At 49.5% G+C, this 24,457-nt stretch overlaps 1 protein-coding gene across 5 annotated transcripts in view; it reads right to left on the bottom strand.

The window, feature by feature from the left end:
• Positions 1-24,457, bottom strand: part of LOC140917590 (gamma-aminobutyric acid receptor subunit gamma-4) — a 110,861-nt gene that overhangs the window by 16,251 nt on the left and 70,153 nt on the right. For all 5 annotated transcript variants that reach the window (XM_073360731.1, XM_073360730.1, XM_073360732.1 and 2 more), the window contains 3 exons: positions 8,644-8,864; positions 7,527-7,609; positions 2,709-2,846 (listed from right to left, as the gene is read on the bottom strand). In XM_073360731.1, coding sequence (XP_073216832.1) covers positions 2,709-2,846; positions 7,527-7,609; positions 8,644-8,864 — 442 coding nt within the window. The remainder of the gene's footprint in view (positions 1-2,708; positions 2,847-7,526; positions 7,610-8,643; positions 8,865-24,457) is intronic.

Raw genomic sequence — 24,457 nt, 5'->3', positions numbered from 1 at the left:
CTGGCCAGCTGCTTTTGCCAGGAAAGGAGACGGGAAAAGCGGTTTGTTTTGATGGGTCCGTTTCCCTTACCACGGTGCAGAGTCAGCTCACCCAGGAGGCAGGTTTCACATCTGTAAGGATGAGAGATTTGGCAGTGCCCTGTCCATATTTCCCTGCGACGGATTCTTTGCTCCTGCTTCCCCAAAGGGTTGATCCTGGAGAAACCCTTTGTTCCTCTGGGGAGAAGGCAATTTTCTCTCAATGCACTGTTTAATCCTGGCTCTCATGGGTGCCGTTACCATCCTGGAGTTTGAAATGCTCCATTTCCACTGCTCCCTCCTAGAGTAAACAAGTGTGTTCGCTCCCCATGCTTATACAGACCTGGGTTTCCTCTATATGGCTGAGCCTCAGTTCTTAGGGTCCAAGGCTGAGGGCTTGCTGTCTTGTGTGGCTCAACCCCACGCCCACTGCTCCCCTTTGGAGGGCTGTATTCCTTTCATCAGCAAGGCCCGGCCCCCTTCTGGCACAAGGGCGGGGGGGATTTGATCTCCATGCTGTCCCTCTCCCAGGCCTCCCCTCCCCGTCACATCATGTCAGCGATCCTACAGCAACTGTGTGCTGCCAACACAGCGCATACTGGGGGAGTCAGCTGAGCCCCTCCCTATCACATCACATCCCCCCTCTTCTCCGGGGGGGCAGGAGCTCCTCAGTGGTGGTGCTCAGCTGGGCTCTCCTGAATGCGAGGCCTCTGCCGTGACCTGCTGCACAGCTGTGGAATTCACACCTCCTTCACAGAAAGCCCCCCTAATTTACAAGTTCGCCCTGCTCCCACTCTGCTGCCTATTCCGCAAGTCCCAGGGTGGCAGCATTTTCTTCGCACAGCTAATATTTGCCTGTCACGGATGCACCCCTCTCCGCTCAACCTTTTCTATGTGTAGTTGTGTTCTCTGGCCAGGCCGGCATCTCAGCCACTGGCCTCATCCCTCCAGGTACAAGCCTTCTCCAGTCCCGGAGAGGAGCCAGCGGTGGTGCTCCTAGGGCAATGGAGACAAGCGTTGATGATAAACGAGATCACACTCCTGAAGCCGAATGGGGGCAGCCCAGCTTGGTAGAGCTAGAGACTGGAGGTGACAGAGGATTTCAGGTTCCCTGGTGAGCTCAGTGAAGCTGATGATTGGGATTGGGGCAGGGTTCCCTGATGATATCAGTAAAACCACTGCTGACGGGGAAGGGCTGGGGACTGAAGATTCTCCATTCCCTGGTGATATTGGCATTGCAAGGCTGGTTTACATTCGTGCAGGTTTCTGCAGTGAGAGGCTGCACATGGGAACATGGGCTGTCATGCATCAGGCCCAGCTCTGCTAGCCAAAGGGATGTGTTGCGACTGAGCTTGCCCGTGTGGGTTATAAGTTTTCACTCCCCTCCTGTCATTCTCCCCTGTCCTGTTGTCCTTCCTGAGACATTAATTTACAGATCTTTGCACTTCAGCAGCATCTTTCAAGAGAGGCTCTCATAGCACAATGCAAATGTTAGTTCAGTCACCCTCACACCTATTCTCACCCTCAGTTTACAGAGAGGTACGCAGTGGGCCGGAAGGCTTCGATGACTTGCCCAAAGTCACACAGCAAATTCATAGCAGGGCAAGGAGTAAAACCAAGGAGTCCTGACATCCCTCCACTTACTCCTGCCGTTAGACACCACTGTTGTCTTCACCTCCGAGGGTTTGCTTAGCTCCATTACAACACATCCAGGACAGTTAGCACGTGGCAGGGTGGCCGTTCAATGGACCCTGAGTTCAGACTGAGTATGTCCCCCAGCTGCAGCCACAACTAACAGCAATGTCTGCATAACGTTCCATCAGCTGGCCTGTCCTGGAGACTCCTGAAGATGGGCTAGCAGCATACTACAGCTATGGCTTCAGCCAGGACATTTACATTCTGCAATGGCGCAGACATGGGCGCTGTCCTGAGACAAGGCCCTTACGTCTCATTTACTCCTCCACGTCTCAGCCATTGACTCCCATTCTGCCTGGCCCTCATGATGTCCCCAACAACACTCTTTATCCCCATTCCCCTTCCTTCCTGACCCTTGCTGGCACTAGCTAGGTCTTTTCTCTGCTCTGTCCCATCCTCAGGCTGTGGGGGGATATCCTGTGCCTCTGTCCTACCCCATACTGTGCCTAGCTACATGCTGTGTTTGCTGCCCTTCTCCATGGGCTACAGCGAGCACATCACCCTTCAGGTTGCCTGTAGCTGGACCCTTCTTTTAATGACTCTATCTTTGGCTTTATGGCTTCCTGGTGCTTCCCACCAATCCCCTCTGCCCTAAGCACATCTCCCAAGGGTTTGAGTGGCAGTTACTTTCTTAACTGAATTTAAGTATGAATGAAAGTGATTGATAATTCCTCTGGCCTAGAGCCCTGAGCGAGTGTCTCCCAGGCAGGGCTGCCATTGCGCCCCATTGCTGACATGTCCTATCCCCTTCCTTCCCATCTTAGACCAGCTTAGCTCTGCCCCACCTCTGTGCCCCCTGTTAGTCCCTGCCTGTTCCTTCACACCAGTTCTTCAAACACCTCACTCCAGACCCAACACACTCGCTGTTCCACCCAGTCCTTCCTGTGCATCTCGACCCTGATCTGCAGCACCCCTACTGTGTGCACATGCTCTCTGAAACTGGGGAGAGCCCCCTTGTAACACAGCAGTGTTTCTATCAGGCCAGGATGCCTTACCAGCCCCTGTCCTGAGAACTTCTGATGTGTTCCTCAGGCCTGTGAAGTCAAACTGATAAAGTCTCCAGGTGCGCTGGTCTGAGACTTCAATGGAGTAACGCCTCCAGCGGTAGATAATCTCCTCTCGCGGGTAGCCATCTGGGGACGGGACAAGGACACAAGGACAATGGGTGAATTGCCATGACACCTTGTGCAGAAATAAGAACCTTGCATGTCTCTTTGATGCCATTTGTTCTGGAGACAATTTGGACCGCTGTGATATATTATTGTTGCTATTTCGTATTTCTAGTGTGGTCGTACCTAAAGGCCCTGCTCATGATTGGGACCCTGTTGTTCTAGACACTTTGCAAACACACAAGAAGAGGTGGGCTAGGATTCTCATTGATTCAAAGGCCATTATGAGTAATGAGTCTGACCTCAGGCATAAGGCAGGGCCTAGCTTCCAAAGGGAGTTGGGCACCTAACTCATAGGCACCTTCCAAAACCAAACTATGGTCCCCAAAGAACTTACAGCCTAAAGAAGCAAGACAGGCAAGCAGTAGTACACAGATGACAGAGAAGCATGGGCTTGGGTCCTGAGCCAGTGTACATCAGTGTGGCTCCTCAGAAGTCAAGAGAGCTAGGTTGCTCTACTGCTACTGAGGATCTAAGAGCCCATTAACATGTCCAAAGATCCCTGTCTTCTGTAGTTCCAGTCCTTTAACACTGCCGCCTCCCCATCCCTCGATCCAGGTGTCTGAGCCAACAATCCTTCATCCACCCTGGCCACGCTACAGACCACCTGGTTTTAGCCCTTCCCATGACTACGACTGTTGTTTCTAGTTTAACGCTTTTGCGTTGGCTCACTCTTCTCTGCTGTGGTTATTTCAGCCCCCCATCAACTCCCATTTGTACATTGCAAACTTCTACTGAGCTATTCTGACAGCTTTGTCCCTCACCCGCCCTCCCCCCCTCCCCCCATGCCTGATCCCTGCAGGCTGACGTGGTAAGCGACTACCATTCTCTGTGAGAGGAGACCGTAGAGCAGGTAGCTCACTAGAGCAGGGGGTTCCCTCTCTGTGTTGTAAATTGGCTCTCCTTGGTCTGTGTCCCAATAGGCCAAAAGGAGTAAGGGGTCAAATCCAGCACTAAGGGGTGGGATCCAAGCCCTGACTCTAGTGCAGTTACCTGGTGTGGAAGCCCCCAATTGGGAGAACAGTGGGTTTGCTGGTCAGGATTGTGGTGCACTGGTGCTGCTGCATGGGAGATCATGGCTATGGCATAGCGGAGGGGGGGCTGCAGGATCGGAATGAAAAATTTAGTGCGGGGAGGCAGTGTGGCCTAGGGGATAGGGCACTGGACTACAACTCAGGAGACCTGCATTCAATTCCTAGCGCTGCCACCGCTTTACTGGTTAACCGTAGGTGAGTCAGTTCCTCTCTCTGTGCCTCCGTTTCCCCATCTGTAGAATGGGGATAATATTACTGACCTCTTCCATAAAGCATGCTGAGCTCTGTGGCTGAAAACAGATAAGTACTAGAAGTGGATTAGATGCTATAGGTCAGCGGGGGGGGGGGGTGGCCCCTGGATTGGAATAATGGGGTGCTGCAGATCAGGGTCGAGATGCACAGGAAGGACTGGGTGGAACAGCGGGTGTGTTGGGTCTGGAGTGAGGTGTTTGAAGAACTGGTGTGAAGGAACAGGCAGGGACTAACAGGGGGCACAGAGGTGGAGCAGAGCTAAGCTGGTCTAAGATGGGAAGGAAGGGGATAGGACATGTCAGCAATGGGGCGCAATGGCAGCCCTGCCTGGGAGACACTCGCTCAGGGCTCTAGGCCAGAGGAATTATCAATCACTTTCATTCATACTTAAATTCAGTTAAGAAAGTAACTGCCACTCAAACCCTTGGGAGATGTGCTGAGAAGCTGCATACTGGGCTGAAGGGCATGGGGTTCCCCTTTGCCCTTCTTTCCTGGGCAGCCTAGGGCATGGGCTCAGTCTTCAGGTTCACTGCTTGCTGCCCCCAGATCAGCCATTTCTGTGTGATCTGAGGGGGGCTGCGGCTGCTTTGGGCCAGGCATGGCTTCAGCATCACAGATGGTAGGCAACAGCATCAGACAGACTCCCCTAATGAGCAGCACCTCAGCAGTCAGTTAGCTGGATCAGAGAGAGAGGCTGGGCTGTAATAAACGACCAGCGGCTGGCTTAAGGGACTGCTGTCAAAGCTCTTCTGTCTCTTGGCTCCATGCCACACTGGAGTTCAGTGCTCGCCCTACACATGTCCCTGGGACTCGTATGCACTCTCTCTTCCATTGCGTTTCAGCAAACAGTCCCTGGAGAGCCCCTGACAGATGATACCCCTCAGAGGCCAGAGCAGCGGTGCAGGAGAAGCGTTGTATTTACTGTAAGACCTATAGGCTGTTGGTTCAGTCCGAGCTGAACGGGAACCAAAGGCCGATGTGACCCCAAAGCGTGAGATGGGTTCCTCTGCTTACATCTGATTACAATCTATCCGGAGGGCTGCCTCCTGGGTTCCATCCTGTACCCAAAGGGGATCACCCGGCCCTACAGCCAGACCCTTTGTTATAGGTGACTCAAAATACTGACAGTGGGAGCAGCGGGGTGACCTCATTCCATTCCCTTCATTCCTCATCGGTGCCACTTGCAGCCCCCTCCCCCCACCCTCAAGGAGCTTGGGACGTGCCCCAGAAGTAATGCTGTGCTATTGCATGGGATTTCCCAGGTGGGACTGGGGAAGCTCAAACCCCACCTCCTCAAATCAGGTTGCTTTTAAAGGGGAGCTTAGCTGCCCATGCAGAGCCGCTCCTGGGGTGTCCGCTGGGAAACGGGTGACGGTAGAACTTCACCGGCGCCACATGGAGATATTTTGCTAGTGAACAAAACGCCCTAAGGCCGTGTCTACACTGGGCAAGCCCCAATTTCAGCCATCAGTGGCCAGTGACCGGAACTGCTGCAATCCCAGCGTCAGCAGCCGAAGCTGCTATTAGCACCGATGTTGCTTGCCCCAGTGCACGTAGCAGCTTTGCCTGGCTACACTAGGGCTAGTACCGGTGCAGCTACAGCAATGGCTGCACCCAGGCCAAAGCTCTACTCTGGTGCTTCTCCTTGCCTCTCCACCCACCTCCCAGCCTGAGCATCTCTCCGGTTCCCCAGCAGCTGCACCTTGCAGCAGTGGCTGCTTCCTGGCTTCATTTGTAAAATGAAATGTCAAACTTGTTTTGAAGCAGGGATCTTGACACCTCTATGATAGTTCCTTGGGGGAGGGGAGACAGGGAGAGCCTGACAGCATAACTAAACTGTGTTTCTAATTAATTGTCGAGCATGCATGGAATGTACTGTTAATTAGCAAAGAATGAGGGAGGGGCAAGAGGTGGGAGGGGATGAGGGGACGGTATCTCCTCCGCATTTTGTTTTCCTCATAAGCAGCTCACAGCCGTGCGGTCTGAATCTCGTCAGTGGCAGGGTGATGGGGCAGGGAGGTGGGGAGGGAGCTGCTGGAGGTTATGAAGCTCACATCTGCTTTGCCATCTCCTGATGCTCTTGCGAAGACATGAAATGGGATGACAGGCTCCAAGCTAAGTTACTGGTGGAGCCCAGTAGATAGCAGGCACCATCAGCGCTGCCCGCTCCAAGCACGGGGTATGTCTACATTACATGCTGAGCCTGGGCTCTGACTCAGGTTTGAGCGCAAGCCCTGCTTCTGTCCACACACAAATCAGTCTGACGCAGGGTCAGGCCAGCAAGCACACAGGACCCAGTCCTTGGGCCCTGATAGGGGGATGGGTCAGAGCCCAAGTCCCGCTGTGACCTGGGTCCAAGCCAAGTGTGGACGCAGCTCAAGCCACAGACATGAGTCAGAAGCTCGGCATAGTGCAGTACGGAGCCATTGGCATGGCTGTGAGGCCTGGTCCAGCGATTATAAACCCAGTTTTATAATGCAGTGAGGATGCTAAGGCACAGGTTTGGAAACACTGGGTCCACTAACCAGGGTCCCACAGAACCAGGGTTAGAGTAAATGTAGACATCCCCATAGGGTACATCTACACAGGAAAAAAAACACCCCGTGGCGGCTAGCCTCAGAGCTTGGGACAACAGACTTGGCTTGCTCTACAGTGCTGCAAATAGCCATGCAGACATTCTTGCTCCAGCTGAAGCCCAGGGAGTCACAGCCCGAGCTCCAGCCCGAGCCAGAATAGCTACGTGGCTATTTTTAATGCTGTCGCATGAGCCCAGCAACCCCATGTCTGTAGACCCGGGTTCTGAGACTCCTGGAGCATGAGCTCCAGAATCTCTGCCCTGCTATGTGCCTTTGTACCACTCTGGTGACCAAAGGGCATGGGATATATTTTATTGCCCTTGGCTTGGGGTAATCCCCATTGGGTCATCATAGATGGCCCCTACACCATCCTCCCCACAGCTCCTGGCTGGTGTGCACTGTGCTCCAGCTACCTTCAACTGGTAGATGATCCCATGGGGACCACTGCCAACTGGTGTAAGTTAAAATGACCTCCAGGCTATTCTAACCTGCCCCAAGGCTGGACAGATAATCAGGGAGCATAACCAATATCCCCATTTCCCCAGTCCCCCTCTATTGCACTGAGCAGAAATTTAATGCAGCAAGGAATCTTGTCCCAGAAACAGGAGGAGGCCCCAGGACATGGTTGAGGTATGTTGCTGGTGCTGTTTGGGAGAAGCCCAGTGGTACAGGAACATGGGTTCTGAATTAACACCCACCTAACAGAGTCTGTTCTCCCTGGTACAAGGGTTTGGCCCTGTTGAATTTCTTCCTTAAACCGTATTTAAGGCACTGATACTCACAACTGGAGAAAACCAGTGGGCAGGAGTGCGTGTCCATTGGGAAATTCTGCAGCTGGAGTAGACATTCCGCCTCTATGGTCAGCCTGGAAGTGAGACAAAAGACTCAGCCTCAATGCAGCTTAGTCTGACCTCAGACACAGCTGTGTAATAAACCCACGTGGGGATTTTCTGACAGAGCAGTTGTCAAAAAATGCTGAGTTGTGAAAACAGAAAGGGTCCCATAAGAAAGGGTCCGGTTCACCACACTTTTTTACTCAAAAAGGTTTTGGATTTTTTTTTTAAGAAATTGTTGAAATGGTTCATTTTGACATTTTTGAAACAAAAAATTCCAGTTCAAAATGACTGCTCATGCAGAAATTTAAGCTAATTAAGGTAAAAAAAACCAGGGTCAAAATTGAAATAAAACATTTCAACGGATTTTTGGTTCACAAAAATGTCCATGATTTTGACTTTTCATCCTGATTTGGGATGGTAACATTCTTTGATCTCTCTGTCTATCTGTGTAACCTCCACTAGCACCAGGAACCCCCAGCACTGAGACACCACTGCATCCCCTCTGCTAGATCACAGCACAGCCCCCAGTGACCCCCAGCACTGAGACACCACTGCATCCCCTCTGCTAGATCACAGCACAGCCCCCAGTGACCCCCAGCACTGAGACACCACTGCATCCCCTCTGCTGTATCACAGCACTGCACCCAGTGACCCCCAGCTCTGAGATACCACTGCATCCCCTCTGCTAGATCACAGCACAGCCCCCAGTGACCCCCAGCTCTGAGACACCACTGCATCCCCTCTGCTAGATCACAGCACAGCCCCCAGTGACCCCCAGCTCTGAGACACCACTGCATCCCCTCTGCTAGATCACAGCACAGCCCCCAGTGACCCCCAGCTCTGAGACACCACTGCATCCCCTCTGCTAGATCACAGCACAGCCCCCAGTGACCCCCAGCTCTGAGATACCATTGCATCATCTTTTCTGTATGGTAGCACAGCACCTGGGAACCTCTTGCACTGTGACTTGACTGCATCATCACCTCTGTGCTCTAGCACAGCAGCACAAAGCTGCAGGGGTTATTTAGTTACTTTGCGTTTGTGGCTGATGCCCGAGACGTACCGGAGTGTGTAGAGCACCTTGCCATCATTCCAGATCCTGAGCAGCTGGTTGGGCGTGGTTATCCAGTGCGAGTCGGCCCGCTTGGAGTTCCTGAAAAAGGTATCTGGGATCCAGATGCGGCTCACCATGTTAGTGTTCAGAGTGAGGGCTTTGAGGGTACTGTTAAAGCGAAGGCGCCGGTCATACCAGGTCTGAGCAAAGAAGATATCAATGGTATATTCCTGCCAAAAGAGACAAGACAGCATGTCCTATTATGAGGAATTATCTAGCCTGGAACAGACACACAGCGCTCTGCTGCCAAAGCCCAGAGTGCAGGGTCTTGGGGCCGCTGAGTCAGATTCACACCAGAACTCCTGGGAAACAGAAGGTGAAAAAGGCATCTGGGTGGACTGAGCAGGGGAAGATGGGCAGGTTGCCCATGCTACTGTTATTTATTATACCTAGCACCTACCAGCACCAGTTGAGGTGCCAGGGAGGCAGAGTATGTGGGTACAGTAGTATAGGCATTGTGCATACTATTAGTATATTGGTTTGTTTGTCAGCCTGAGATAGAATTTTGGGTTTGACTTTTTGATACTCTTATATTTATAATATGTGTAAACAAAGGACAAAGACCGTGTAAGTTGCTTCTGCCTAGTCAGATGGATTTGTTAGTACAAATGGAACAGATAAAAGCGGTTAAAGTGTTACTCGGTACGATTGCCTCAACCCCTATCTCAAGGCAAGGTCAAGCAACCAGTTGGGAGGGACAAGGGAGGACTGGGGAGAAGGTATAAAACCCTAAAAGACCAAAGAAATGCCTGACTCTGACTGTAGCATAACCTCACTCCTTACCCCTCCCATGGGGTACAAAGGGGGTGGGACTGTAGGCGTGCATTGCAGGTATATTTGGGCCTGCTAAGGAGGAGAAGGGGGGAAATAGGGAATGGGGACACAGTCAAGGCTCTGCGGCGTCAGAGCTGGGAAGGGGGACATCGGGGTGAACGCTATGCAGCGTCAGAGCTTGGAACAGAACACTGGGAAACGGACTCTGCTGGCTTGTAGAGCTATGGATATGCTTGCTTGGAACTAACCCCAATAAACATCGCATTGCCTGCACTTCGGACTTCTGGTCGTCTGCTTTCTGTCTGTGTGACAAGAACCGGAGAGAGGGTAAAGGGAAAGCCCTCTAAAATATACGCTTAGTAAGAGACAGCCCCTACCATGAAGTGTTTACATTCTAAATGGACAAGACGGACAACGAGTGGGAGCAGGGATACATTATTATCGCCATTTTACAGCTGGGACACTGAAGCACGGAGCGATTAACTGACTGGCCGAGGGTCACATGAATAGTCTGTGGAAAAAGCTTTGATGGAACAGTTTTCCAGAAAATGCAGTTCTGTCAAAATCAAAAGGCATCACACAATCAGGTTGATTCTGCCAAATTCTGATTTTGAGAAGAAAAGGGGAAAAAGTTCCGACATTGGTGACACATCCCCGGTTGACGTTCTCTGGATGAAACGTTTAGAAAGGGAATTTCTGTTCTGCGCCCAGCTCTGCTCTGAGTGCCAGGCCAGTGCCTTAGTGACAAGACTATCTGTGCTCCTGAATTTTATCAGCCAGGGTGACTGAGCAGCTTCCCATGGAGGGACCTCTTGAGTGCTTGGAAACTGGAAACCTGCTAGAAAGGCAGTTTATTCGGGGTCAGTGCATGACCTGGATTGTTGCCTCACAGTAGTGACATGCAGGAGTTACTTCATCTTGACCAGCATAGTGCTTCAGTTCACTGGTGTGTGTTATCCTAGCTGCATGCTCCCTCCAGTGGGATAGGAACCAGAAACCTCATGGCTCACAGGCAGCTATTCTAGCAGATGAGCCAAAAGAGAATGCCCCTCAGGCCCAGCTGGCAGGAGCCAAGCTGACCGTTCACACCTTTGAGGTGCTTTGGGTCTAGTCTACATTCCCATTCCACTGAAGCAAACTCAATGCACGTGAAAGGGTTTGCTAGCTCTGGAGACTAAATGCTGGCTCTTCCTGGAACAAGGGTGGGACATACTTCACCCATCAGTATGCCTGTAGACCTCTGGAGCCCAGGGCCCAGTCAAGCCTAGTGACAGCCGGGAATATGCCTGTCTGAGATGGGGACTTATGTCCACTAGGAACTGGGCTGAGACCACCAAACTCATTTCACACTAGCCATGAGATTGCAATAGCCTCTAGCCACTACTATCCCGTTCCTTCCTGATCTCCTCCACTCCAGTAAAATCCTTGTTGCACTCAGGCAGTGTCCAGCTCTCCTCCTTCCTGAACGGCGATGAACAACGTCTGACTCTGCCACCTCTCTCCCTCCCTCTCTTGATTTATCTCAGTGCAAGTTTTCATGACTGCATCGTGTCCTCCCCCTGCTGCCCTTGCCACTGGTTTAGAACCAACTTCTGAAAATTGGCTATTAAAATAGAAACATGGCCTTGAAAAATGTGTCCTCCCCACGTGGGGAGGGAAGCAGAGCGCTAGACACCCTGCTTCATCTTCCCCGCTTTGAAATGTTGTCCTTCTGCTGTCAACTGACCAGCGATGAATGTCCTTGGTGTTGAATGTGCCCCGCGTGTGAGAATGAGATCATGGCAGAACAGCAATGCCGAGGGATGGTAGATTCATCGTGTGTGCGGCTCCTGGGAACCTGGTCTCAATGAGAGATGGGCGGAGGAGGCTGCTGATCTGGATCAGGTTTAGGCTAGGGTTCAGCATTCACGTCTGGGCTCAAGCTGCATGGGTGGCAAGGTTTTCTGAAGCGGTCAGGGCCAGATTTTCTAAGTACCCAAAATCAGAGCCAGATTTTTAGAAGTGGTCAGTGCCCCGCAGATCCCCTTGTGACACTGGCAGATTTTTAAAAGAGCACAGTGTGAAAGATGTTGAGCTTTTCTGAAAATCTGGCCTTCTTTTGTGAGCCCTTCCCTGGGGCTGTACCTGGGCACGGTGCAATGCTATGACAGTGCGGGTGGAGTTTTAACTTGGGAGGGTCACCTGAGACAGACGCATCAAAGGGTAGGAGCCAGATGAAAAGCAGTCCACTGACCCTCCAAGTTGGGGGTTGAACTACAGCCAACAATGGATCTTTGTAAAACAGTTATGGAAACATAACCATTCCATTTGCCATTCCAGCAAACATCGTGACAGACAGGGACGACAGCCTCATTTATGCCCTAAATGCACTCTGATGGCATGGGAAGAATTCAGACTGTGAGTGTAGCGCCTTCCTGGGAACTGCAGCTTTGCATCTAATTGCAGCTGATATTGTGAGCAAAGCTGGGTGAACAATTTGCAGGGAAGAAATTACTGGCTGAGTTTGTCCCCTTTGTCCCTTGGTGAATGCTCTACGGGTAGATGTTGATATTTATGAATGTGTTTGTTATTTAAAATTAGCCAAAGCATGATTTATGCAAACACATTTTAGCCTGCAGGTGACACCTGACCCACTGCACTCTGTGACTATTGCTATTCATAACGTCCTATTTGCGCTGCGTGTTTGGTCATCTAAGTCACATGATCTTGTGCTTCCGCAGCGACTGACTCCCAGTCCCCCAAGAAACTTTCAAGGTGGTCGTGAATGATGTGAATACTCATATAACGATCTAGTCACGCAATTATTCATAAAAATTTCCCTTTCCCCATGCACAACTGTTCCTGGAAAGCTTCTCAAATACTAGCAAAGCAAAGGTGTGGATTTTACTGGAAAAATTGCTTGCAAATATATTTTTTGCAGAATCTGCCTGTGGGATTTTTGCCATCTTACATGATGGAAAGCTCATGAAATCATCTAGATCACCTAGATTTCAAGCCCTAGTTGTACCCCTCTTGCAGTACAATGTGGTATTGTAGCCATCTTAAATTCAGGTGCTGCCTGACACAGCACAGATCTGCGCTCTGAATTCTGGTCGTATACAATTAACTTAAGGGGTCTCTCCTGCCATGATCCAGGAGCCAGGATTTCCAGATTCCTTGTCTGCCACTGGGTCACTCTGTGACTTTGAGCAAGACTTCTCTGTGCCTCAGTTTCCCCACCTGGAAAATGATTATTGCAAAACATTCCTTTGACAATATTGCAGAGGCCATTGTGAGGATTAACTGATGGTGTGAAATATGTTTTTGGATCACTTGATGAAAGATGATAAAGAAGTGGAACATCTTCTAAGAGCTAAGTATCACTCCAGCCATTTGGGCAATATTTGGTGCAACATACATACACATGCTTCAGTATGACACCAGGTGCAAAAGGAACAGCCAGAGACTATTAACGAGAACCACCAGTCACTGCAAAGACTGGCTGCCTGAAGGCCGCCAAAACTCCAGCTGTAACAACGTGTAGTTATCCAAAGCCCAGATGGGGCGATGTGACATTCTTTATTTGGGAGTCCTGTGGACTCAGATCTGATTTGGCCATTCAGCGCTTCCCCATCGCTCTGCCATCTACACTCAATCAATCCCATCACCGGGAGCTGATTTTATGCCACTCTGCTCCATTTCATCTGCCATTCATTATTCTTTTCTTGTGTCGACACTAGCGGAGGCCTGCTCCGAGAAGGCTGCCCATGCCGGTTTTACTCGTGTAGCTGAGGCAGGATATTTGGGAAGAGCAGAAGTAGAGAATGGAGGGGATCAGGGCTGCCTACACAGTGTTAAGTGATGCAATTAACATGTGGGCGGACGGCATTCAATCTACAGTTTCCTTTGTGCTGCACAGAACATGTCTCCTCATTGCATATGCATGAAATGGTAATTGAGCTCAGTGACCAATTTTATTTCAGGCTGCTAAGCTGCATTCGGAATTATTATCATGTCATCTGAGATCCATATGGTGTGGTCTGTATTCACTGCTCAAGCAAAACTATACACATTACCCAATGCTACGGAGCATCTCTCTGAAACACATAACAAGCAGGAAACGCAGAGGGGGAGAGAAAAGGTTGTCCTCAAGCAGCCTTGCCGTACATTAGAGACTCAGGCTGGCAGTGTTTTACTTCTAGTGGAGGTGGCATTTTCCTTCTAAAATGACTTCTTTTCCCCCAAATTACCCTGCCAGCCAAAATTTCATATGCACAGTCTCAGCCCAGAAGTGAATGTGTATATGTAGATAGATAATTCCAAAAGCAATTCATTCAGCTAGTTATCTGAAGGTGAAAATAATACATCTTCCATTACTTTGCCTATTTCCTGTCCCTGTTCACAACTCCCCACCCCCGCTGTAGGAGAGAGAGCCTTCTCCTCTGCAGAAACCTCCCTCCATCTTTGCTCCTCACTGACTGCCAACCTCTTTTCCCTCTCATCCGCTGCCACCATCAGCTCTCCCGCTGCTAATGTCTGCAGAACATTAGGGAATGTATTTCTGAAGGTATATGCAAGGCAGGCAGCAGGGGGGTTGAGTGTGGGACTGGGAGCCAGGAATTTTAATCCCAGCTGTGACAATGGGGGCCAAATTCAGAGGAGACTCTAAAGAATTCTAAACTGGTGTAATTTACACCTTCTCCTGGTTCTTTTGTAAATTACTCTGCTAAGACTCATACCCTACAGTCTCTACCTTACATCTTTTCTTGCAGATCACTTGGAATCTGACCTTGCGAATGCAGAGGAGTCTAAAACGTTGTAATTTACAGACTGCAGGCCAAGTTCAGACCACCCCCACCCTCCTTCTACTAGCTTAAACTCACACTGTTAAGTGCTCTTACCTTAGACCTACTTATACGCACTGCCCAGGTGCGTGCAGGACTCTACGTTAAGGAGCTAGAAGAAGCTGTAAGTAAAGTAGGGTAGAAGTTATTCTACTGTAATGTAATCTACTGACACCTTCTCTTAGGGAAGATCTACACTACTGCTTAAGTCGATGTAACTTACGTCACTCAGCGTTGTAAAAAAGACCACCCCCCATGCGTGATGCAAGTTACAGCGACCTAAGCGCTGTCCACACCTGTGCTGTGTTGCCAGGAGATGCTCTCCTGCCAACATAGCTTCTGCTTCTGTAATTATGCTGACAGGAGAGCGCTCTCCTGTCAGCATCGCGTATCTTCACCAGACGTGCTACACCGGCACAGCTGCATCGGTGCAGCTGCGCTGATGTAGCACTCTAGTGTGGACTTTCCCGTAGTCGCTTTTCATGCTATGCCTCTCTGCTGGCCCTGGATATGTCCGTTACACAGGTTCAGACTGCGTTAGACTCTGGGCTGGGTTCAGGGCAATACATAGGTGGGGCATGAATTACACATCAATTAGCAGGTATGAGCCTATAGGAGTCTAAGAGCAGCCAAGTAGGTGTGATGACCTGGCCAGAAGAAATGATGGATTACAGCAGTTTTGATTCTCCTCAACTCACTTAGGCCTTGTCGACATGGGAAAGTTGCATCTTAATTTCGGGCTTATCTACATGGGGACACTCAAGAAAATTCATCCAAATTAACTATTGAAATTGAAAGTGGATTAGTTAAACTATATTAAACCATTGTGTAGACACTCTCCTTCAGAATTAAAGTGACCTTAATTTGATTTAGCTTAATTCACTTCCAAAGCAGAGATGTTAAATCAGTGTTTTAACCCATTTAGTTAAACCAGTGCAAACCTGTGTAGACATTCTTAATTTGATTTGAAATGGGTTAGTTCAGATTATTTTAAATTGATTGGGAACATATTTAAGATGAGTCAAAATAAACTGGAATAAGAGCATCTACACAGGGATTTACACTGTTTTAACTAAATGGGTTTAAAACCAATTTAAGTTAAACTGCTGCAACTTTACCATGTAGCTAAGGCCTTGGATGCCTCTCTGAATTCAGTCCTGCATTGCTGTGTAGCCCTTGGAAAGTCAGGAATCCTCCCTTTGTGTCAAGTTCTTTCCGCAGAAATGCTTCCCCACTCCCCAGGGCTGTGCTGAGGATTAGTTAGTTAATCTTCCAAGAGTGCTTTAAAGCACTATGTAGTTAAGTACTTTTATTAGAACATAAAGTTGCATTGTACAATTCTCTACACTGTAAGTTTTCCAGGGAAGGATGCTGTCCAGACCCAGTACAAGGGGGCCCTGATCCTGATAGGGGAGTATGAGACAATCATAACCTACTTATTAAGTAGCAATAAGCACTAAAGATGCTTTTTGGACTAAAATAAAATGAATGACATTGTTTGAAATCTTCAAACCTGATGCATGCCATACCTCCAACCATGGGAGCTGGCATGACACTTCAGCAAACACTTTAAAATCAGCAGCACACTTGAGGCCTATTAAATGCATAAGCCGTTGCTCCACTTGTTTCTTCTTCACAACCACATTAGCCATGCTAGGGTTTTCCTGTGCAGAGCTGGAATAAAAGGGGGAAGTAGCAGGCCAAGATGGAGGTGAACTGGCAGAGATTCCAGGACTGGAGTAGCCAGATGTGCTGCCGGTCAGTACAGATCTGCATTGGCACAGCTGTCCATGGGGGAAGTTTATGCAGCTCCAGTCTGCACTATGTCTGGGTCAAGCCAGTGGGATTCATCTCTGACTTTCAGCAGCCCATAAATTCACTCACACATAAAAAACAGCACGTATCCTTAGGGAGCAACTCAAACTGCCTGTAGAAAAGGGGTAGTTAGCTGTGCACATGGTCCAGTTAAACAAGAGCTAGCATTGCCCACGGGGCTCTGAACTGGCACTGGGTCAGGAAACCAATCTAACCCTTGTTCTCCTATTGTGACGAGTCTTCAGCGATCATCCCTTTTCTGCTGTGGCTGGCTTTTAATTCAGTGGCGCTCTGCTGATTTACACCAGCTGTGCATCTGACCCCTTTATGGGTTTTTTTTTCCAAACCACTCAGCATTGGCCTGATTCTGATCCTGTTGAAGACAAATTAGGTACGTCTACACAGGGAGTAAAAAAACCCCACTGCTGGCCTGGGTCAGCAGACTTGGGCTCAGAGGCTGGAAAATTGCTGTGGAGATGTCTGGGCTTAGGCTGGAGCCTGAGCTCTGGGACCCTGTAAGAATGGCTACACAGCAATTATTAGTCCCTTAGCTTGAGCCCTAGGAACCCGGGCCAGCTGTGTCCATGCTGCAGGCCTTTTATCCCTGTGTAGACACACTCATTGACATCAACGCTGGGAGTTGTGGAAAAATCACACTCTATGGGGCACATCCTCCACCGGTGTCAACTGTCATAGCTCTGTTGACTTCAGTGGGGCTATGACAATTTACAATGGCTGAGGATGTGTCCCCACGTCTTCACGGACCTCAACCAGAATCCCTGGACATCAGTGGGAATCTTTCCACTGACCTCAGGGGGCTTTGGAGTATGACTGGACTATTCTTTTTCTAATTTCTTGTTTACCAGTTAAATACTTAGGATTGGCTTTCTTTTTATTGCCCCTTTGCTTGCTCTAGAATGGTGGTAAGAATTAATTCAACCTATAAATTGTATTGTTGGGGAAAAGTAAATAGTTTAAATAAAAGTGCACCCTTAATGGGACTTGAGCTCAGAGTCAATATAAAGCAGACCCTTGATCTACTTTATTGAATAGTCTTTGGTTAACATCCTTGGAGATTTGGAATTATTATTGCGGCCATTGGAGAATGCCAGTATTTTCTGCAAATGAAACATACTGAAAATGTTAATGCTGCTATGAATAATCAGACGAAGTTGAATGGAAAGGCTGTGAAGTCCAGACAACACGCATTTCCCACTTCACACTGCGGCAGTGGACTGGGAGCGAGGTGAGCTGGGTTCTAATCCTAGCTCAGCCACTGACCTACTCTGTGACCTTGGGCAAGCCACTTTACTGCTCTCTGCCACTATTTCCCCTCCCCTTCTTCATCCATTGTGTGTATTAAGACTGTAAGCTCTTTGGGGAGGGGGTGATCTCTCACTATGTGTTTGTACAGCACCTGGTACCAGGGGGCCCTGTGATGCGGTGTCCACCCCCACTCAAGGCAGACCAGGTGAAGTGAGGTCAGTTAACTTGATAGTCTGCCCCTGAGGGAGAGCCTGGGACTGAAAGGCCGATTGAAGTTTAGAGCCCAGCTATGAAGGAATAGGTGGGGCTGGTATAAAGCCAGGAAATTGGCAGCAGAAAGGGGCTGCAGGGGAAGTAGTCTGCAGTCATTCCCTGGGAGAATGGAGAATGTTCAATAGTCTGCAGTTACTGCCTGACAGGAGCGTGATGAAATAAGTTTGAAAACCACTGACCTAGAGCAAATCATTTAACCTCCCATTTCCCCAATCAGAGACAGAGTCTCACGTGGATGTTTGGGGGATTAACTGGCTAATGACTACAGTGCTTTGATCTCCTGCTGCCTTCTCATCCTCTCCCCTTGGCTTTGTGATGTTTCCCTTTTGGCAAACGCCAAGATCTGCTCATCGCGGTCATTGTCCAGTCAGAGTAATCAGACATTTCCACTGCTCTGAGGCTTCCCCATATATCTTTACACTGAGCCATTCCTCATGATGCAATTTCCTGGCCTCTAGTGATGTCATTTCCTCTTGGAACGCTAAGGCAGGATGTTATTACCTTGGCAGGTTGTTGTCTCTGCACAGCAGTGAAGCCTGGTGTGCCAATTCACTCACCCTTGGCTCCAGAGCACATGACCCAGAAGTGTATATTTTAGCTTCCGATTAGCAGCCATCTCCCAAAGGGAATCAGGAAACTTCTTGAGTTGAGACATGACATCAGCCAGACTCTGGCTAGTAAAAGCACAGCCTGTCTGCATGCTCACTGACGAGATTATTATTAAAAAGGCACAGGCGTGGACACGGGATGTTAAAAGCAGATGAGACGGCATAATTAACGTGGTAGAGTCAGACGATCTCGGTGAAATCTTATGCAAGGCACTGCAGGAGAGAAACAGCCTCCTTTCAGTCTCATTAGCTGTTTTCTTCCCCCAGTGCAGGCTGTAAAGCCATGTGTAAGCAAACAAGGACATCCTCCAGCGAGGCTGACCTCCAGAAAGCACTCAAACCATTAGCAAAGCCAAACCAAAGATACCAAAAGTGTTGCATTGTGTGAGCTCCTGGGCGGGCTACTTTGGATGTCAGGGTTAGAATGATAGCTCACAAGGTCTGGGGGAGGGGGAGCAGTGAGAGGGGAATATCATGGGCAATAATGAGGAGAGAATCACGAGTAGCATAGAGCAGACCAGGCAGGTGCTCTTGTTTATTTTATTTTATTATTAACACCAAAAAGGGGGCACTCAATGAAATCAGAAGGGATGAAAGGAAATACCTTTCCACACAGCGTGCAATCAACCTGTCAGGACTGCTCCTACAGGACAGCCCGATGAGACTCAAGCAAGAAGCTGCAGCTTCTATAAATAAGACTAGCATCTGCAGTGACACTCACCAGGATAAAAAAATTCAAGGGCTACCAATTAGCAAGTTTCAGAGTATATGCTGCTCAGCAGGTGAGGTCAGGCAGAAACATCCCCTATCTAGTACTTACTGTAACACTGGAGGTCATAGGACTATTTCAGAAGCATTCAGCTCTATGCACTGTTGGAAACAGGAGACTGGGTTAGACCACTTGTCCACTACAGCGGACATAAGGGCATGTGGGTTTCCATGCACCTGGCCAGTTTCTTGCCGTGCTTCTCTGAACCTATCATGCCTCCACCTCAGTTTCTCCATGTCCTTCATTTCCCTTTGTCCATCCTATTTCTAAGCATCCACCTGGCTTCTGGTTCTGGTCTGAAAACCTCTCCAAGCATCAGTGTTCTTGGCTCTATTATTAAAAGCAGCATGTCTGAGCACTCCAGCTCCTACGGCTTGTTCCCTCTCCAGTGTGGGGGCAGGAAGGTTAGGTGTTCCCTATCATAATTATCCTGAATTCACAGGGGAAGGGCCCTATGTCCAATCCCTCAGGTGGAGGCATAAGACTGTTGAGAAAAGAATGCAGCTCAAAATGACACTGAAATCAAAGGCCATCACTATTCAGTTGATGAAAAAACAATCCAGTGTTGTGACTTCTAGGGCAATTTGCCTGTGTTTACCCATCGGGTTTTTCACTACAGCTTGGCCTTTTAAAAATTCTGGAGTTTGAGTCTGTGGGGAGCGTCTCTGTGCTGTGCTGAGGAGCCAACTACAGAGATGATCGCTGCAGTACAAACCCTCTGGGTATCTTTCCTCCCCCAACAAACAACTCAGCTTTAGTGCTTCCCTTCCCTTTGATCAATAAATAATAACCAGGAGTGATGGGCCTGTGATGCAAAGTCAAGACCTGGAGCTGAACATCACCAAAGTTTTGGGGGTGTTGAGAGTGGAGGTGCTGGTTCGAGCCACTGTACAAAGAGGAAACAGATCCAAGCTATGGGCGCCGAGCCCTCCTGAAAACTCCAGCCTGACTGTCTCATCGAGATTCTAATCAGATGCTGGAGTCACTGGGTCAAAACGTTACACTCCCAGTCCTGCTTGGCTGCAGCGATGCCAGGTCTCGCCTCGAGGTGGCGCTCAGATGTGACTGCTGCTATAGCAGGCCCCTTCTTCTGAGGGGATGGGGAGGGGGATAGAGTGACTCCACCATGGTGGTGGCCGCAGTGAAAGAGTGAAATGGAAACAGAGGGCCCCAAGGTAGATCCAGGAGCATGTTCCCAGGTTGGGGAGGTGGCATGCTGAGCCCCCAGGGAAGAGAAGAGAGGGCAGTAACAATTCAACAGGAACAGTAGTCAAGCAAAGGGTGGCGTTGATGGGCCACAAAGTGGGGCTATTGAAATACAATGTTCTCACAGCAGGGGGAAGACTGGAGGCATGAGACTCAAGCCAAGCACAGAGGGACAGGGAGACCCCACAGGTTGGGAGGGGCGTGCAAAAGCAAAGATTGGCAGGAAACCAGGTCCATGAGTTTTGGTTCAATCCACGTCTAAAAAGCCACACTAGAGACCGGAAGGAGCAGTGCAGAAGGCACTGGGACCTATGCCCATACAAACATCCCTCCCCGCTCCGTCGCCCACAAGATTCAGGCCCATTGAGCTTCAGGGATGCTCTGCTGCTCATGATCATGTTTACAAGCCGCTGTCCATAGTGCTGAGATTCCCAGGCCCAGAGGAACTTCAGTGTTTGTGGTTTATCCCAGCCCTTTCTGGCTCTCTGGGAAAAATCAATGCAGAGAAAGTTCATCTCACAAAAGGGAGCATGCTGCAGAAATACACACTCCTGACACAGCTATCTCCTAGCCCGGAGAGGAGTGGGGAGCAATCTGCCCCGGTGGCGCTCCACATGAAAGCGGTTTCATTCTCTCACTTCCTCCCCGACCAGCTCCGCTTGCTCATCTCTTCTTTTCTCCCTCCGCTTCTCGCTTCTCTCTTCTCATCCCCAATCCCTCGCTTTCCCTCTTTTTCTGCCTCTGTTAATTCAGATCTGTCCTCTTAATGGGGCTTCAGGGAGCAGGAGAAACCCGAAACAGGCAACTGGGAGAAAGATACCAGAGTACAGAAAAGGAACTGTGGGGATCCCTACCCTTTCACTGCAGCCTCCCTCTAGGGACAGGCTCAGGCTTAGCCCTGACCAGTCAGTTTCTTTGCTGAGCTCAAAGCAACCTGTAATGTGGTGACAAAACGGAAGTACAAGTCACATTTATGCTCCTTTCATAGACAAAAGCAATGGAAGAGATCTACCTAGGAAGTGACATCCCTCTCTCCCCGGACCATTTATTCCCCAGAATCTCAGCTGTTTGCCCAAGTCTTCCCTTCCTAACTGCTTTGTTGTAAGGGCTGCATAGTATACATGGAGCTGTGCCAAGAGTGTAGGCTGGGAGTTTCAAAGAAGCCTCATTGCTTTAGGGGCTCAAATTCCACTGAAATTTTAATTCCCTGGTTTGCCCACACAGTAAGAAATGGGCCTGAGCCAACAGCCAGAATCCAAACAGAGCCAAGTTCCAAAGAGGAAGAGGAGGCTTCCCCAGTTCTCCTCTCGGCTCCAGGCCTCTGCCTCAAGCTCCTTCCTCTCCAAGACTGTCCCTGCCAGACTCAGCCCCCCTGCTCCCCGCAGACCATCTCCATGGCAGTCAGGAGCTGAGACATGTGGGCAACAGTGGGTCAAGCGCTGCCATGCTGCAAATCAGTGTACTCAGGGCAGTTAACTATGTTGTCCTACCTCTAGCGCTTTCCCTGGCCAATCTCTGGCAGGGTCTCTACGTGCCCCCGTCACACAGAGCAATGGTGCTAGAACTCTGGACTGTGAGAAATAAGCCCCAGGAGCAGCCGCAGGGCTGTCAGCTGATTATTGCCAATAAAGTTCCTGTGTTATCATGGGGCTGCTCAGATTGGCGGCCGGTGGTGCATTAATAAGCTAGGCTGATTGTAGCCCTGCCAACAGTTTGAGTCTCTACTTTGTGTGAAGGATCTGCGGCTTTGCACAAGGTGCACTGAGTGCAAAACCACAGATCCACCACACGGAGCAGGGCTGGAGGCTCTTGGCAGGCTCACCAGTCCACCCTTGGCTGCCAGTCCAAGGAAACCAGTGACAACATTCCTCCAAATCCTCTCCTCTCCAGGGAGCCAATGGTGATAAGCCCAAGAACCCCTAGGCAGAGGACAAGGAGTGCTGAAGAACTTGCAGCACAGAGTCCTGGCTCTCTGTAGCGGAGAAAAACAGAGAAGCCTGTCTACTCCTGACTGTCCTTGCAGGTCCTCCCCATTATGTTTGGCAGTTGGGATGGCTACCGAGGCCACAACAATAGGTGCAAGCCCAGACAACACTGCTAGGGGATTACTTTGAGTGTGTAATACCTGACCTGCTAGTTTCCCCATGTACCTAGTGGATCAGGTTTCTGGATTTTCTGGGGACATATCAGGGCTGCCTAGGTAGCTTGGGGCCACCTGATTTCATGCTGGTATTTGGTGCTACCTGGGCCACTTATTGCATTTCTACAGCTAAATCACTCAGGTTTAGGCTCCTAGTTCTTGTTTCCTCCTCCAACACACACATTTTTGTCTCTATACCACCTTGAAAGCAAGTAGAAGGGAGGGGCTGAATTCAGGCCGCAGTGACAGATAGGCACGCACTTTGCAGGACTGGATCATGAAATAGCTGCGGTTGTTTCAGGTCAGGATGGAGGAGCACTGGGAGATCTGAGGGGGGCCCAGGTCTGGAATACCAGGGGGAGTCCAGATGCATTGCCAGAGCTGGTGGAGGGTAGCAATGCAAGAGCGTGGAAGTGTTGGACTGAAGCGCACAGCTCTGGCCCATTCTCTGCTGTTATCAGGCAGCACAAACACAGCCCCACATTCACAAGCATCAAGTTCATTCACAAATCCAGCAGGCGCCTTTGCAGGTAAATCCCCATCCTTGCTCTGGCAGCAATTTCCTTATTCGAGGGAACTGGTCAGGCAAACAATTAAAACACATCCAGCCAATTGCAGGTTGTGATAAATGTGGGGCGGGGGGAGCTCCCTTTTGTGGACACCCAGCCAGCCCGTTAGCTACAAAATCCCTCTTGGTGCTGTTCTCTACTTGCTTTACCTGTAAAGGGTTAACAAGCCCACAGGTAAAAGGAAAGGAGTGGACACCTGACCAAAAGAGCCAATGGGAGGGCTAGAACTTTTTAAAATGGGGAAAAAAGAAAACTTTGTCTTTTGTTGTTGTTCTCTGGAGAGAGGAGACACAGAGCAGCAATGCTGTAAGCAGCTTTAAACCAGGTAGGGAAAAGCATCAGTTCATACCTCGAACCTCCTGATCTGAAACCCAGCTATGTAAGTAGATCAGAAATGTCTAGAAAGATGTGATTAGTTTTATTTCTTTTATTTTGTAAGGCTTGTGGACTCCTCTGTGCTAACCCCAGGTGCTTTTGTTTGGCTTGTAACCTTTAAGCTGAACCTCAAGAGAGCTATCTCGATGCTTCATTTTTGTAATTGTTTCTTTTTAGATCTAGCAAAAAGCCTAAGTTCCAAATGTATTCTTTTTTTAAGAACAGGATTAGATTTCTGTGTCCCTAAGAGGTTTGTGCATGTTGTTTAATTAGCTGGGGGCAACAGCTGATTTCCTTTGTTTTCTTTCTCAGATCTTCTCCGGATGGAGGGTAAAAAGGCTTAGAATCATAGAATCATAGAATCATAGAATATCAGGGTTGGAAGGGACCCCAGAAGGTCATCTAGTCCAACCCCCTGCTCAAAGCAGGACCAATTCCCAGTTAAATCATCCCAGCCAGGGCTTTGTCAAGCCTGACCTTAAAAACCTCTAAGGAAGGAGATTCTACCACCTCCCTAGGTAACGCATTCCAGTGTTTCACCACCCTCTTAGTGAAAAAGTTTTTCCTAATATCCAATCTAAACCTCCCCCACTGCAACTTGAGACCATTACTCCTCGTTCTGTCATCTGCTACCATTGAGAACAGTCTAGAGCCATCCTCTTTGGAACCCCCTTTCAGGTAGTTGAAAGCAGCTATCAAATCCCCCCTCATTCTTCTCTTCTGCAGGCTAAACAATCCCAGCTCCCTCAGCCTCTCCTCATAACTCATGTGTTCCAGTCCCCTAATCATTTTTGTTGCCCTTCGCTGGACTCTCTCCAATTTATCCACATCCTTCTTGAAGTGTGGGGCCCAAAACTGGACACAGTACTCCAGATGAGGCCTCACCAATGTCGAATAGAGGGGAACGATCACGTCCCTCGATCTGCTCGCTATGCCCCTACTTATACATCCCAAAATGCCATTGGCCTTCTTGGCAACAAGGGCACACTGCTGACTCATATCCAGCTTCTCGTCCACTGTCACCCCTAGGTCCTTTTCTGCAGAACTGCTGCCTAGCCATTCGGTCCCTAGTCTGTAGCTGTGCATTGGGTTCTTCCGTCCTAAGTGCAGGACCCTGCACTTATCCTTATTGAACCTCATCAGAT

Source organism: Lepidochelys kempii, chromosome 9, assembly GCF_965140265.1.
Source record: "Lepidochelys kempii isolate rLepKem1 chromosome 9, rLepKem1.hap2, whole genome shotgun sequence".
In the NCBI taxonomy this organism is placed as follows: Eukaryota; Metazoa; Chordata; order Testudines; family Cheloniidae; genus Lepidochelys; species Lepidochelys kempii.
The sequence above is the reverse complement of the archived record's forward strand: the minus strand, read 5'-3'. Positions and strand labels throughout refer to the sequence as shown.